The 14,132-nt window shown below is 36.1% G+C and overlaps 1 protein-coding gene across 2 annotated transcripts in view; it reads left to right on the top strand.

Annotated features, from left to right (window-relative positions):
- The window catches only part of Rps6kb1 (ribosomal protein S6 kinase B1), a 94,220-nt gene that overhangs the window by 63,139 nt on the left and 16,949 nt on the right, over nt 1-14,132 (top strand). Inside the window, exon 15 of one of the 2 annotated variants that reach the window (XM_071603469.1) lies at nt 8,584-8,605. The exons of the other annotated variant lie outside the window; for it this stretch is intronic. Within the exon in view, the coding sequence (XP_071459570.1) occupies nt 8,584-8,590 (7 nt within the window). The 3' untranslated portion in view covers nt 8,591-8,605. Of the gene's footprint in view, nt 1-8,583; nt 8,606-14,132 lie in introns of those variants that run through there. 2 annotated transcript variants of the gene reach the window in all.

Here is a 14,132-nt window from a genome sequence, read left to right as displayed (position 1 = left end):
TAGCCTCCGCCATAATGGAGAACCAGTATACCGTCAGTACATTAGTAGTTTTGAAATATTTGGCACATTAGTAAATTTAGCATATCTAATGTTTGCATTCTCATTTTAACCTAACACACTGAAGGCATGTCAGTGAATATTGAAGGTTTATTAGCGCATTTGGTACTGCATTTCAATAACAACTAAAAGGTAGTATTTGAAGAAGAGCACCAAGTTGAGATATGACTTAGTGGCCCACAGATATTTGATAAATTTTCTTTCCACTGGCATTTGGAATGCTGGAATGGGCATTTGATTTTGATTAATTCAAAAAGCACTTGTGAGCTGGGGTTGTGGCTAAGTGGTAGAATGCTCGCCTAGGACCCATGAGGCACTGGGTTCGATCCTCAGCACCACATAAAAATAAAATAAAGATATTGTGTCCATCTAAAACTAAAAAATAAAACATTACCAAAAAAAAAAAAAAAGCACTTGCTGCATACTTACTGCCAAGAATTGTACTAGGCATGGGAGAAACAGATAAAAAAAGATGTCCCTATCCCACAGTAAAACAAGTGGTTAGACATACAAACAAATAATTACATTGTATTAAAGTAAAGAGTATAATTGTTGAAGGTTGTGTGAAATGCATTGGAAGTAAAAGGTGGGATCCTATAACTTTGTCAAGCAAGAAACACTTCATTAAATTTATGGCATTGGAGAGAAAGACTGAGGAAAACTTTGAAATTTGCCAGGATGCAAGCAATGATGGGCTTTTTTTTTTTTTTTTTTTTTTTGCTATTGGGGATTGAACCCAGAGAACCCTTTACTACTGAGCCACATCCCCAACTCTTTTATTTATTTTTTATTCTGAGACATGATCTTACTAAGTAGTTTAGGGCCTATGTTGCTGAGGCTGGTTTTGAACTTGCCATCCTTTTGCCTTGGCCTCCTGAGTCACTGATGTTACAGGTGTGTGCCTCTGAGTTGGGCATTTTTTTTAAATTATAGTTTCTTTTTTAAAAAATATCTTTTTTATTTGTTTATTTTTTATATGGTGCTGAGGAGAGAACCCAGGGCCTCATATGTGCTAGGCAAGCTGAGCCACAACCCCAGCCCCATGAGCTGGGCATTCTTGATAAGAAACAACATTAAGTGGAGAGTGATGGTATTGAAATACTGTGGCCCGATGGGCAAAGTAGTAAATGCCTGTAGTCCCAGATGCTCAGGAGACTGAGGCAGGAGGTTCAAAGCCAGTCTCAGCAATTTAGCAAGGCCCTAAGCAACTCAGACCCTCTCATATATAAAATACAAAAAAGGAATAGGGATGTGCTCAGTGGTGAAGTGCCCTTGGGTTCAGTTCCCAGTACCAAAAAGAAAAACAAAATACCATGGCCCTTTAAGGACTAAGTTTTCAACTTTGGAAAGTGGGGGCTAGAAAATAAAAGATTTCAAGAGCTTCATGGAGAAGTTTATTACCGAGCTTATTCTAGTGGCCAAAGGGAAGATATTGTGGAGTTTTATTTATTTTCGATCTATTTATTTTTCATACTGGGGATTGAGCTTAGGGGTCCTTAACCACCAAGCCACATTCTCAGTCCTTTTTAGTTTTTATTTTGAGACAGGGTCTTGCTAAATTGCTGAGGCTGTCTTTGAACTTGTGATCCTCCTGCCTCAGCCTCCCAAATCACTGGGTTATAGCCATCTGCAACATAACAATTACTGTGTCCTGCTGAGATACTGAGTTTTAAACACCAGTTATCTGTGACCAGATTTGTTTTCCAGAAAACTCACATGCTAACAGTGTAACAATGCAAGCTGAATTAGGAGACTTTTATAAGTAGTTCAGTTAGATAACGTCTTGAACTTGTCAGTCAAGTAGAATTCAAAAGGAAGTATGAGATTGGAGAAGTTTAAAGGAGAAAGAATCAATAGGATTAAGTGTGGTGGATTGTTGCAGTTATGCCCCTCACCTCCTCCCACTTCCCACACCAATTTTTCACACCAACCTGTATCCATACCCTTGGATTTAATTTTTTAATTTCCTTTTTAGTTGTCAATAGATCCTTATATTTTTTTATTTATTTATATGCAGTGCTGAGAATTGAACCTAGGGCCTCACACTTGCTAGGCAAGTGCTCTACCACTGAGCCACAACCCTTGAATAGTCTCTTTTTAGAATAATTTACATGACTTCCTTTTACCACAGTAATAGTAATTGTTATGTTAGTAGAGGCTTGAAAAATTCTTGCACATTGAGACTTAACACTTATTGCTGGCAACCATGCGAGCAACTCAAGGCTAGCCTCCTAGAAGATAAGGGATCATTTGTAGTGAGGCCCTGTCTCAGCTCTCTTGGTCTTCCCAGTTGAGGACCCCAAAACATGTATGAGGCCATCCTAGACAATCCAGCTCCAACTAAGATGGTTCAAACAAGAAGGGTCAGTGAGGCAACACAAAGACAAAACATACAATATATTTTGGCAGGGCATAGTGGCACACGCCTGTAATCCCCATGGCTCAGGAAGCTGAGAAAGGAGAATCCCAAGTTCAAAGCCAGCCTCAGCAAAAAAGTGAGGCACTAAGCAACTCAGTGAGACCCTGTCTCCAAATAAAATACAAAATAGGTCTGGAGTGGCTTTGTGGTTGAGTGCCCCTGAGTTCAATACCTGGTACTCACCTCCATTTTTTTTTTTTTTTAAGCCTCTAGACTTGGGGCAGCTTGTTTCATAACATATTAACTGATACTCTAAGTGACCAATTAGAGGGTGAGAAAGAAGGGAGTCTGTGATGAATGTTTTTATAGCTTAGGTGGATAGATAAATCAATATTGGAAATCTATAAAAATTAGAGTAAGTAAATTGGATATATTACCAAATTGAGGAGGGAATTGTTTTTTAAAGGCCAAATTTGGAGAGAGAATAATAAATCAGCTTCAGAAATCTGAGCCTTAGGAGTTCCTCAGACAAATAGGTAAAGATATCCAGTTGGAAGTTTGATGTAAGGATCTAGAGGTAGAAAATTCAGAGTAAAAACTGGTTTTTAAGTAACAGTAACCATTTCATGTTTATTTGTTTTCAGAGGTTTTTTTTGGAGATTGTCATCGACTTTGTTTTCTAGGAACAGTCTTCTCCTTTCTTTCTGATCTATATGCCTTTTACTTCTTGCTTTATTATATTAACTAGAACTGCCAGTACTCTGCTGAGTAAGATTGGTAGAGTAGACATCCTTGCCATGTTCCCGATTTTAAGGGAAAAACATTCAGTCTTTCACCATTAAGTATGTTAACTAGAAATTGTTTTTATAGGTGTCCTATGTCAGATTAAATAAACTCCCTTCTATTCCTACATTGCTAATGCTACTGTTTGGATAATTGTACCCAGAAGTCCATGTATTAAAGCTTAGTCCCTAGCCTGTGGCTCTGTAGGGAGGGGATAGAACCTTTAAGAAGTTGGGCCTAAAGCTAGGTTTGCAGCTCATTGGTAAAGCATTTGCCAACTGTGTGAGGCTCTGGATTCAATCCTCAGTATCACATAAAACAAATAAATAAATAAACAAACAAATAAATAAAGGTGTCCATTTACAACTAAAAATAACAAACAAACAAACAAATAAGAAGTGGGGCCTAGTGAGATGAAGCTATCACTGGAAACATGCCCTAGAAAAAGATTTTGGGACCCGATCCCATTTTTCTTTCTTTCTTCCTGGCTGTCATGAAGTCACAAGTTTTCTCTGTCAAACATTCCTGCCAGGATACATGGTGCTGCCACAGGCCCAAAGTAATAGAGCCAAGAGACCATGAACTGAAACCTCTGAAACAATGAGCTAAGGCAAACCTTTTTCTTTATTAAGTAGATTATCTCAGGCATTTTGTCACAATGACAGCAGACTAGCACAGCTGAGTTTTTTTTTTAACTTTTTGTGTGTGTGTCTGGTACAGGGTATTGAATCCAGGGACACTTTCCCACTAAGCTATGTTCCCAGCCCTTCTTTTAATATTCGGGGTCTCACTAAGTTGCTGAAGCAGACTTTGAACTTGGGATCCTCCTGCCTCCAACCTGAGCTGTTGGAATTACAGGCATGCACCACCATGCTAGGCAAATGAGAATTTTTTATTATGAATGGATGTTGAATTTTGGCAAATGCTTTTTCTGTCTTTATTGAAAATCACATGATTTTATTTCTTTAGTCTTATTGATGTTGAATTTTATAAGTTAACTTCTTTTTAATTTTACTTTATTATTTTTGGTGATACTGGGGATTAAACTCAGGGTGCTTTACCACCAAGTTACATCCCCAGCCCTTTTCATTTTGAAACAGAGTCTCACTAAGTTGCTGTGATTGGTCTTGAACTCGTGATCTTCCTAGTTCAGCCTCCTAAATCTGTGGGATTATAAGTATGCACTGCTGCATTTAGAAAGATCTTTTTCTTTTTTGATATAAACATATTTTTATAGATTTCTCACTAAGCATTGTTTTAACAGAATATCATAAGTTTGATATGTTGTATTTAAATTTTTGTTCAGTTCAAAATAGTTTCTAATTTCCCTTACAGTTTCTTTTTTGATTCCTGTGTCATTTAGAAATATGTTGTCTAATCAGGCGTGGTGTCACACATCTGTAATCCTATCAGCTTAGGAGGCTGAGGCAGGAGGATCACAAGTTGAAAGCCATTTTCAGCAGTTTAGTGAGGCCCTACACAACTTAGCAAGATGCTGTCTCAAATAAATAAATAAATTAAATAAAAGGGCTGGGGATGTGGTTCATTGGTTAAGTGCCCCTGGATTCAATCCCTGGTACAAAAAAAAAAAAAAAAAATTGATTTCTGAATATCTGGGGATCTCCTGACTTTCCTATCATTGGTTTCTAATTTAATTCTGATATATGTAGAGATATGTATACTTTTTACTATGTATACTTTAAAATTTGTTTTGTGATTTAGAATATCATGTGTCTTGGTAAAGTTCTAGGTGTATACTTGAAAAGAATGTGCATTCTGCTATTGTAGGGTAATGTATTTTACAAATGTCTATTAGGTCAAGTTGATTGGTGGTGTTTTTTAGGTCTGCCGAGTCTTTGCTGATTTTCTGTCTGCTTCTTCTCAGTTCCTGAGAGAGAAGTATTGAAATCTCCATGTATAATTATGAATTCATATATTTTTCTTTAGAATTTTAGTACTATCAGTTTTAGCCTCATATGTTTTTGAGGATCTGTTGTTAGGTCCTTACCCATTTATAATTGTTATGTCATTGTGGAAATTTGATCATTTAACATTGCATAAATACTTTTTTTTATCCCTGTCCATATATAGCAACTCTATTTCTTTTGATTAGTTTTTCATAATTTTAAATAATTTTTAAAAATAATTTTACTCCTAACCTGCTTATGGGTTGCTTTAAATGCAATCCGACAATTTCTGCTTTTAATTGGTATGTTTACACCATTTTTAGAAATAGCCTATAACTGCACAACAGTTCTAATTTCTCCACATCTTTGCCAGTACCCATTATTTTCTGGATGTTTGATGGTAGCCATCCATCCCGATGGGCGTGACTTGATATCTTGTTGGTTTTGATTAGCAGTTCCCTAATAACTAGTGATAAACATCTTTTCATGGAGTTGTTGATCATTTGTGTACCTTCTTTGAAAGACAGATATGGTCATAAGCCAAGATGCTGACAGCCTAAAAAAGGCAAGGAGTGGGTTTTCCCATAGAGCCTCAGAAGGAATGTAGTCCTGCTGATCTTTCTTTAATTTCAGATATCTGGATTCCAGAACTGAGAGAATAAATTCCTGTTATTTTAAGCCATAAAGTTTGTCATAATTTGACAGTGTTCACAGGAAAAAAATATATTTCTCCTTGAACTCCAGTGACATGAATGTCAATCTGATACTGTCCCACAGGTTCCTGAGGCTGTGTTCATTTTCAGTAGAGTAATAAATGCTCTCTCACCATCATCACCCTAAAAAAGAGTAGATATTAACTGCATGATGCTGCTCCTTTACTGTTCCTCTGTTACCCACTATTATTGGATCCAAAGTCAGCTAAGTCCACTACAACTCTTTTATTCCCACTTTCTAGCCTATCATTACTTTCCTACACAACTCTTACTAAAATATAATTTCTAAAAGTTAAATTACTTATTAAGTTCACTAAAGAACATTAAGATATTAAGATATTAATTTTCTTTAAAGAAATTTTTGACAGAATTTATATGGTCAGTCAAAAGAATGCTATAATAAATTTGCTAATAGATTTCAAATTCCTACAAAGCGGGAGACATAATATTTGGATTTATGTTTTTGTTTTGTGGCTCTAGAGATTGAACCCAAGGGTGCTTTATCACTGAGCTACATCCCTAGCTTTTAAAAAATCTTTTATTTTGAGACAGGGTTTCCTGAGTTGCTATGGCTGGCCTCAAACTTGTGATTCTCTTGCCTCAGCCTCCTGAGTTGCTGGTAGGTGTTCCCTTACCCAGCTGGAGTGACATCTTTTACCAGATACAAAACAGTTGATTTGCATTTGTTTTGCTAAGGACAAGAATCTTTTGCATCGCTTTCTGACAAGAACTATTTGTATTTTCATCAGTTTTTAACATGTTAACACTACCCCTGTAAAGTTATGGCCTAGTTCATAGAAACTCTAATTCAGATGCACACTCCTCCATACTCAGATAATTCCCAGTGGGTTTAAATGACATCCTGCATCCCAGTGAAAAGACCCCAGTAATCTCTTTCTCTTATTTCCAAGTTTTGGATGTTTTTAAATACTCTTTACCCCAGATAGTAAGACATTTCATGTTCATTTTCTCCTTCTCCCCCTGCTTTTCATACCCATCTTCCTTCCATCATAGAATGTTTTTCCTCTCCTCTTACCCAGTTATATCTCCTACTTTCTTTATATCTTGGCCTTTCACTTTCTTTGAACACACAAGTATTTGTTTCTTGACTCTCTTACCCGTATGTGACACAGCTGATGGCGCAGATATTTGTTCCCTAAATATCTGAGGAATAACATGAAGTGTTAGTTTCTCATTTGGGGAGATAACAAAATGATATTATTCTTTACTGAAAAATGGGCTTTATTGGTTTGGCATATTTATATTCCCAGTTTTAATCTAAGTCCCATTAGGGTAGGAACTACAATTAATCCTTTTTTATTTATAGAAATTATATGTACTAATTCAGGGATGGTAAATATATAGCCCTATGTTACCATTCCACCTACTCATACCAATGGCAGATATTGACAGCTGATTTCAAAGTCATACTTGTGCAGCCTGAACAGCCTCAGATTTCCTCTTAGCACAAAATTCTAGGCTTCTATTACCAGTCAGTTGAAGTTGGCACAAAATGAAAATGTTTTAAATGAAAGTTTTGAATGAATAAAGATTGGTCATAGACCAATCTGGTTCTAGAGTTGATATTTTTTTAATATATTTTTTTAGTTGTAGATGGACATAATACCTTTATTTTAGTTATTTATTTTTTTATGTGGTACTGAGGCGAACCCAGTGCCTCACACATTCTAGGCAAGCACTCTACCAGTGAGCCACAACACCAACCCTAGAATTGATATTTTAAATAAAATCAATCAGATTATTTTATGGGCTTAGAAATGTATATGTGAGTATAGGGGAGCAATTTTTGTCTCTATCCTCAAATAAAAATGTTTTTGGGGAGTTGTTCCAAAGTAATTAGTTGGATGGAGTTGATTGTTTTTACAATATTATGAAGTATGTTTTCCTTTGCTTTTTAAGCTAAAAAAAAATCCATGCAAATTATCAAAGTAGATACCTTTATTATATAAAAGTTTGTATGTATCATGTAGCTCAGTGATTAATCTTCTGAAATATAAGTATATAGATTTATTTACTTATTTTCTTTTTTTTAATATTTATTTTTAGTTTTCGGCAGACACAACATCTTTATTTGTATGTGGTGCTGAGGATCGAACCCAGCACCATGCGCATGCCAGGCAAGTGCACTACCGCTTGAGCCACATCCCCAGCCCCTATTTACTTATTTTCAATAGTTTTTTTTTTTTTTTTTTCCTCAATGGACCTTTATTTTATTTGTTTATACGTAGTGCTGGTAATCGAATCCAGTGCCTGACACATGCTAGGTCAGGGCCCTACCAGTAAGCTACAACCCAGCCCTCAATATATATTTTTAATGTATTTTCATTTTATCCTAAATTAATATACTATAGACTAAAAATTATTTGGAATCTTAAAATGAGTCACTATGTCTCGAAAATTTATTATATATCAAGAGGGTTGAAAAACAGAAATTAGTCACCTCTTTTCCTGTAAAAGAACTTTACAGTAAGCGCTAAATGTATCCTGTATCCAAAGGAAACACTAGCTATTTTATACTTGTCAATATTGAACAAGAGATAGGAAGTAACTGCTGGCTGTTTAATGTTCGCCTTAGAGCTCTTGATACTCACATAGAGTAATCATCAAAAGCATAGACTCTGAAGCCAAATTCCCTTGAGTTTGGCCTGTACAAATTATTTAACCTCACTTTATCTTCTTTCCCATATCTTAATAGGGTAATGGTAAAGAATATGTATTTATTCATTTATTTGTGTTTTCCTAGTGCTTGAAGCCAGGACCTCGTGCATGTTCAGGAAGCCACTGAGCCACATGCCTAAGTATGTGTTTATATATGGGTATTCACTCTTGGGTTTGACATTTAGAACAGATTAAAGACATGGTGAGCACTATACATGTTAATTATTATTTAATCTTTATAAATAAAACTTTATATCATTCCTTAAATGCTTATCAGTTTTAGATCTTTTCTCAGGAAAGAATATTAAAATTATTTAAAATGTTGATATCTTAACTCCATAAATTTTTTGTAAATAGTCTTTTTTTAACTTACAAAAAGAACTTTTGCCAAGAAAGAAACCCCCAATTTGTAGATTTCCAGGAAGAACAGACCAATTTGAACAATCTTTAAAAATATTAACTACTCAGCTATAGTATTCTTCATAAAATGGCTGTAGGAGGCAGTGCTACTAAGAAAAATGAATTTGGGAACATAGACACTGCTTTTTACCATCAATTTGATTTAAATTTAATATCCTCCCACAATGGAAAATGATTTGCAATAAAGAGATTAAATGGAAGAAATAGGAAAATGGAAACAAGATGTCATTTCTTTTTACTATCCAACAGATTTACCATATGTTTTAAAATGATGTTTGGCCATCCGCAGTAAATGAAAGAAAATGTCTTTTAAAATAATGTAACACTTTAAACTAATTTTACTACCAAACTCTTCCTCCCCTGTGAGACACATTCATCTTACTGAGCAAAGGTTTATTTAAGCTCACTTACTTCTATGTTGTTTTTAGCTCATTTCCTTTTTTAAAAAGCAATTGGTGAGTTTATTTCCCAATTTAGCTGTTATAATAAAATGTAAAAGACATTTCTGTTTTGGCCTCTAGTGTAGCATTATCTAAAGTGACGAAACTCACAGCAAAATATAGGACAGTATAAAATTAGAAACGGCTGGTGTTTCTTTAGCAGCAGTTGCTGCACTTGCAGTTGTTTTTCTTCTTTTGCTACCAGCACAAATCTGAAGGTCACCTCTGTGTACCAGGCAGCAACCCCCAAGTGTGTTTTTTAACTAACACTTTATTATTCACATAGCATAAAATTCATCCTTTAGAGTATACAGTTCAGTGGATTTAGTATGTTCACAGAGTTGTGTAATCATCATCATTACAAATTGAGAACATTTTCTTCACTTCAAAAAAGAAACTCTGAATCCATTAGCAGTCATTCTCCATTGCCCATTGCCCCAGGCACTGGCAATCACTGACCTATTTTCCATGGATTTGTGTATTCTGTATCTTTTGTACAAATGGAATCATAAATATTTGGCCTTTTTGTGACTGGCTTCTTTCACTTTGCATATGTTTTTGAGTTTATCCCTGTTGAATCATATATCAGTAGTTTTCTTGCCAAATAATGTTCCATTGTATGGATATTTCATTTTGTTTATTCATTCATCAGATGGTGGACATTTGGGTTGTTTCTTGCTTGTTGGTTGATATGAACAATAACATTTGTATACAAGTCTTTGGATGGACATGTTTTCATTTCTCTTGAGTACATACCTAGGAATGGAATTACTGCTGATGTTGAACATGTTTTCATGTGCCTATTGTCCTTTTGTATATCTATGGAGACATCTCCTTTTTTTTTTTTTTATTGGTATAGGGATTGAAGCCAGGAGTGCTTTACCACTGAGCCACATCCCCAGCCCTTTTTATTTTTGAGACAGGGCTCACTAAATTGCTTAGGGCCTCACCGAATTGTTGAGACTGGCTTTGAACTTGTGATCCTTTTGCCTCAGCCTTAGGATTATAGGAATATGCCACCATGCCTGGCCTATAGGTTATCTTTTATTTTTTCTTTTTCAGTACTGGAGATTGAACCCTTTTCACTTTTTTTTCTTTTAATTTTTTTAATTGTAGATGGACACAATGTCTTTATTTTATTTATTTATTTTTATGTGGTGCTGAGGATTGAAACCAGGACCTCACATGTGTGAGGCAAGCACTCTACCTCAGCCCCCCTTTTCACCTTCTTTTTTTTCATTTTTTGTTTTAATTAGTTATACATGACAGTAGAATGCACTTTGATACATCATACATATATAATGGTATATAATGGAGTATAATTTCTCCTCCTTCTGGTCATACATGAGGTAGAATCCCTTTGGTCATATAGTTATATATGTACAAAGGGTAATAATGTCTGTTTTATTCTACTATCCTTCTTAACCTTCTTTTCACTTTCTTGATGGTATTTCTTTATTTTTTTTCTTTTTATCCTGAGCAATATCTTACTATTTGTCTAGGATGGCCTTGAACTCCTGGTCTTAATAAGTCCTCCTGCCTGAGTAACTGGGATTATTGGCAAATGCCACCTCTTGATGGTGGTTTCTTCCCCCCCCCCCCCCCTTTTTTCTTTCTTTTTTTTTTTTTTTGGAGGGGTGTTTAGGGATGCTTAACCACTAAGCAACATCCCCAACCTTTTTTATTTTGAGACAGGGTCTCACTAAATTGTCAAGGGCTGGCTTTGAACAGCACTCCTCCTGCTCCGGCCTCCTGAGCTGCTGAGATTTCAGGCATGCACCACTATACCTGCATGAGTTAATTTTTACATATGGTGTAATGTTAGAGCCCAGATAAATTTTATAGCAATCCAATTGTCCTAATACTATTTATTGAAAGTCTTTCTCTTTCCCATTGAATTTTTTGGCAACTTTGTCAAAAGTCAGTCAACCATAAACATAAGCATTTATTTCAGGGCTCTAATTCTATTCCAGTGATCTATATGTATGTTCTTATTCCAGTGCCATGCTATTTTAATTACTATAGCTTTGTAATATGTTTTGAAATTGAGAATATCTTTCAACTATATTCCTCCTTTTCAAGATTGTTTTGGCAGCTGGACACAGTTGTGCACACCTATATATAATCCCAGTGGCTCAGGAGGCTGAGGAGGAGGATGGAGTATAAGATTTATATACTGAAAACTACAAAAGACTACTGAAAGAAATTAAAGAAGACCTAAATAAATGGAAAGACAGTCCATGTTAAAGACCCAGAAGACTTAATATTTCTGCCTCATGAAAAGCAGGGTGGTAAGCAACTCAGTGAGACCCTGTCTCTAAATAAAATGCAAAATAGAGCTGGGGTTGGGGGATGTGGCTTAGTGATAAGTGCTCCTGAGTTAAATCCCCAGTACACCACCACCCCCCCCCCAAAAAAAAAAAAAAAAAAAGATTCTTTGGGCCATTTTGAGTCCCTTGCATTTTTTTTCACTTGTTTACAGAAAACAAGTCTGCCTACAGGTTTTTTTGTTTTGTTTTTTTAACTTTTTAATATTTATTGTTTTAGTTTTCGGCAGACAAACATCTTTGTTTGTATGTGGTGCTGAGGCTCGAACCCAGGCCGCACGCATGCCAAGCGAGCGCGCTACCGCTTGAGCCACATCCCCAGCCCCTGCTTACAGGTTTTAATTGAGCATTTTATATGAATCCATTTCTCTCTTTTTTCTTAATATACCAGTACAGGTTGTACTTATTTTAAAAAAAATTTCAGTGATTGCCCTAGATTCCCTTGTATCTTTATGTGAATTTTATAGGGGCAATTTAACAGTTTCTTCAAGAAACAGTACTGGGATTTTGATAGGCTTGCTTTGAAGCTGAAAATCAATTTGAGGCTGGAATAGCATGTTAAGAATATTAAGTCGTGGCTGGGGATGTGGCTCAAGCGGTAGCGCACTTGCTTGGCATGCATGTGGCCCTGGTTCGAGCCTTAGCACCACATACAAACAGAGATGTTGTATCCGCCGAAAACTAAAAAAATAAATACTAAAAATTCTCTCTCCCTCTCTCCAAAAAAAAATTAAGTCTTCTGGCTCTCTTTATTTATCTTTCCATTTATTTAGGTCTTCTTTAATTTCTTTCAGTAGTCTTTTGTAGTTTTCAGTATATAAATCTTATACTTCTTTCATTATATTTAGTTCTTTTGATGCTATTATAAATGGAACTATTTTCTTGATTTTATTGTTGGATTATTCATTGCCAGTGTATTGAAATTCTCTCTCTCTCTCTCTCTCTCTCTCTCTCGTCTGTCTCTTTGGCAGTGCTTTGGATTGAGCCCAGGACCTCACATCTTAGGCAAATGTTCTGCCACTGTGGTTTTTACTTACTGATCTTGTATCCTGCAACTGTGCCACACTGGTTTATTAATTCTAGTATAAATATTTTTATGGATTCATTAGGATTTTATATATCAGTTCATATATGCGAATAAATAATTTTACTTTCACCCATGATTTTTTTATACCAGGGATTGAACCCAGAGGTGCCAGATTGCTGAGATTGGCCTTAAACTTGCAATCCTCCTGCCTCAGCTCCAGAGCCACTGGGGTTACAGGGGTACAGGGGTTTGTCACTGAACCTGGCTCACCTATGATCTCTCTCTTTTTTTTTTTAAGAGAGAGAGAGATAATTTTAATATTTATTTTTTAGTTATTGGCAGACACAACATCTTTGTTTATATGTGGTGCTGAGGATCAAACCCGGGCCGCAGGCATGCCAGGCAAGCGCGCTACCGCTTGAGCCACATCCCCAGCCCCGATCTTTTTTTTTTAAATACCTTTATTTTATTTATTTATTTTCGTGTGGTGCTGAGGATTGAACCCAGGGCCTTGGACTCGCTAGGCGAGCGCCTATTGCTGAGCCACAATCCCAGCCCCTCACCTATGATCTTAAAGGCTGTTTCATACTCTGGAAAAATTTCAGTCTGTTCTTTAAATTTGTTGAAACTGTAATGTGAAAGGTTTTGGGTGAACATACTAGTAATATTGTTTTGGAATCAATTACTCCTGTAAAATCGGAATAAAATTTGGTGAAATATTTCTATTGTCATGTTGCTAAAGGAAGAGTTGATTTGATAAATTCTTATGGACAAACAGTGAAAGGATCTATTGAAAGGATACTGGGGAACTCACAAAATTATCAGGAGAGCTAGAGAATCAGGCTTGGTAAACATGCAAAAATTAAGTGGGGCCAGGCTGTAGAAGACATAGCTGAGGGTATGCCACCTAACAACCTGGTGAGGGCTTGCAACCTCAGCATCTGGACACTTACTGCCATCATCAAAACAATTCCAACTGTCCTTGAGTCATTGTGAATTTCATTCAACATTTCATATTCCTTGTGACATAATCTGATTGGTCAAACCTAGATCAGATTCCTGTACATTTGTGGCATGGCCTGGAAGGAATGGTGGAATACCTAGTCTTATAGGTTTTCATAATAGAAAGCTGGAACTTAATTCTCACCCGAGCATGTTCAATGGAAGACGTTTCCCAAATAGGAAGAGTGACGCTGGACAGTGAATAAAATTTAAAAAAAATAAAGCCCGTGTGAAGCATGCTTGAAATCCCAGCAACTCAGGAGACTGAGGTAGGAGGATCAGAAGTTCAAGGGTAGCCTCAGCAACTTAGAAAGACCTTGTCTCACAATAAAAAGGACTGGGATGTACCTCAGTGGTAAAGTAACTGTGGACTGGGATGTACCTCAGTGGTAAAGCAACTGTGGACTCAATCCTCAGT

Source organism: Marmota flaviventris, chromosome 17 (genome assembly GCF_047511675.1).
Source record: "Marmota flaviventris isolate mMarFla1 chromosome 17, mMarFla1.hap1, whole genome shotgun sequence".
Classification (NCBI taxonomy): domain Eukaryota; kingdom Metazoa; phylum Chordata; class Mammalia; order Rodentia; family Sciuridae; genus Marmota; species Marmota flaviventris.
This window is presented reverse-complemented; position numbering and strand designations above follow the sequence as displayed.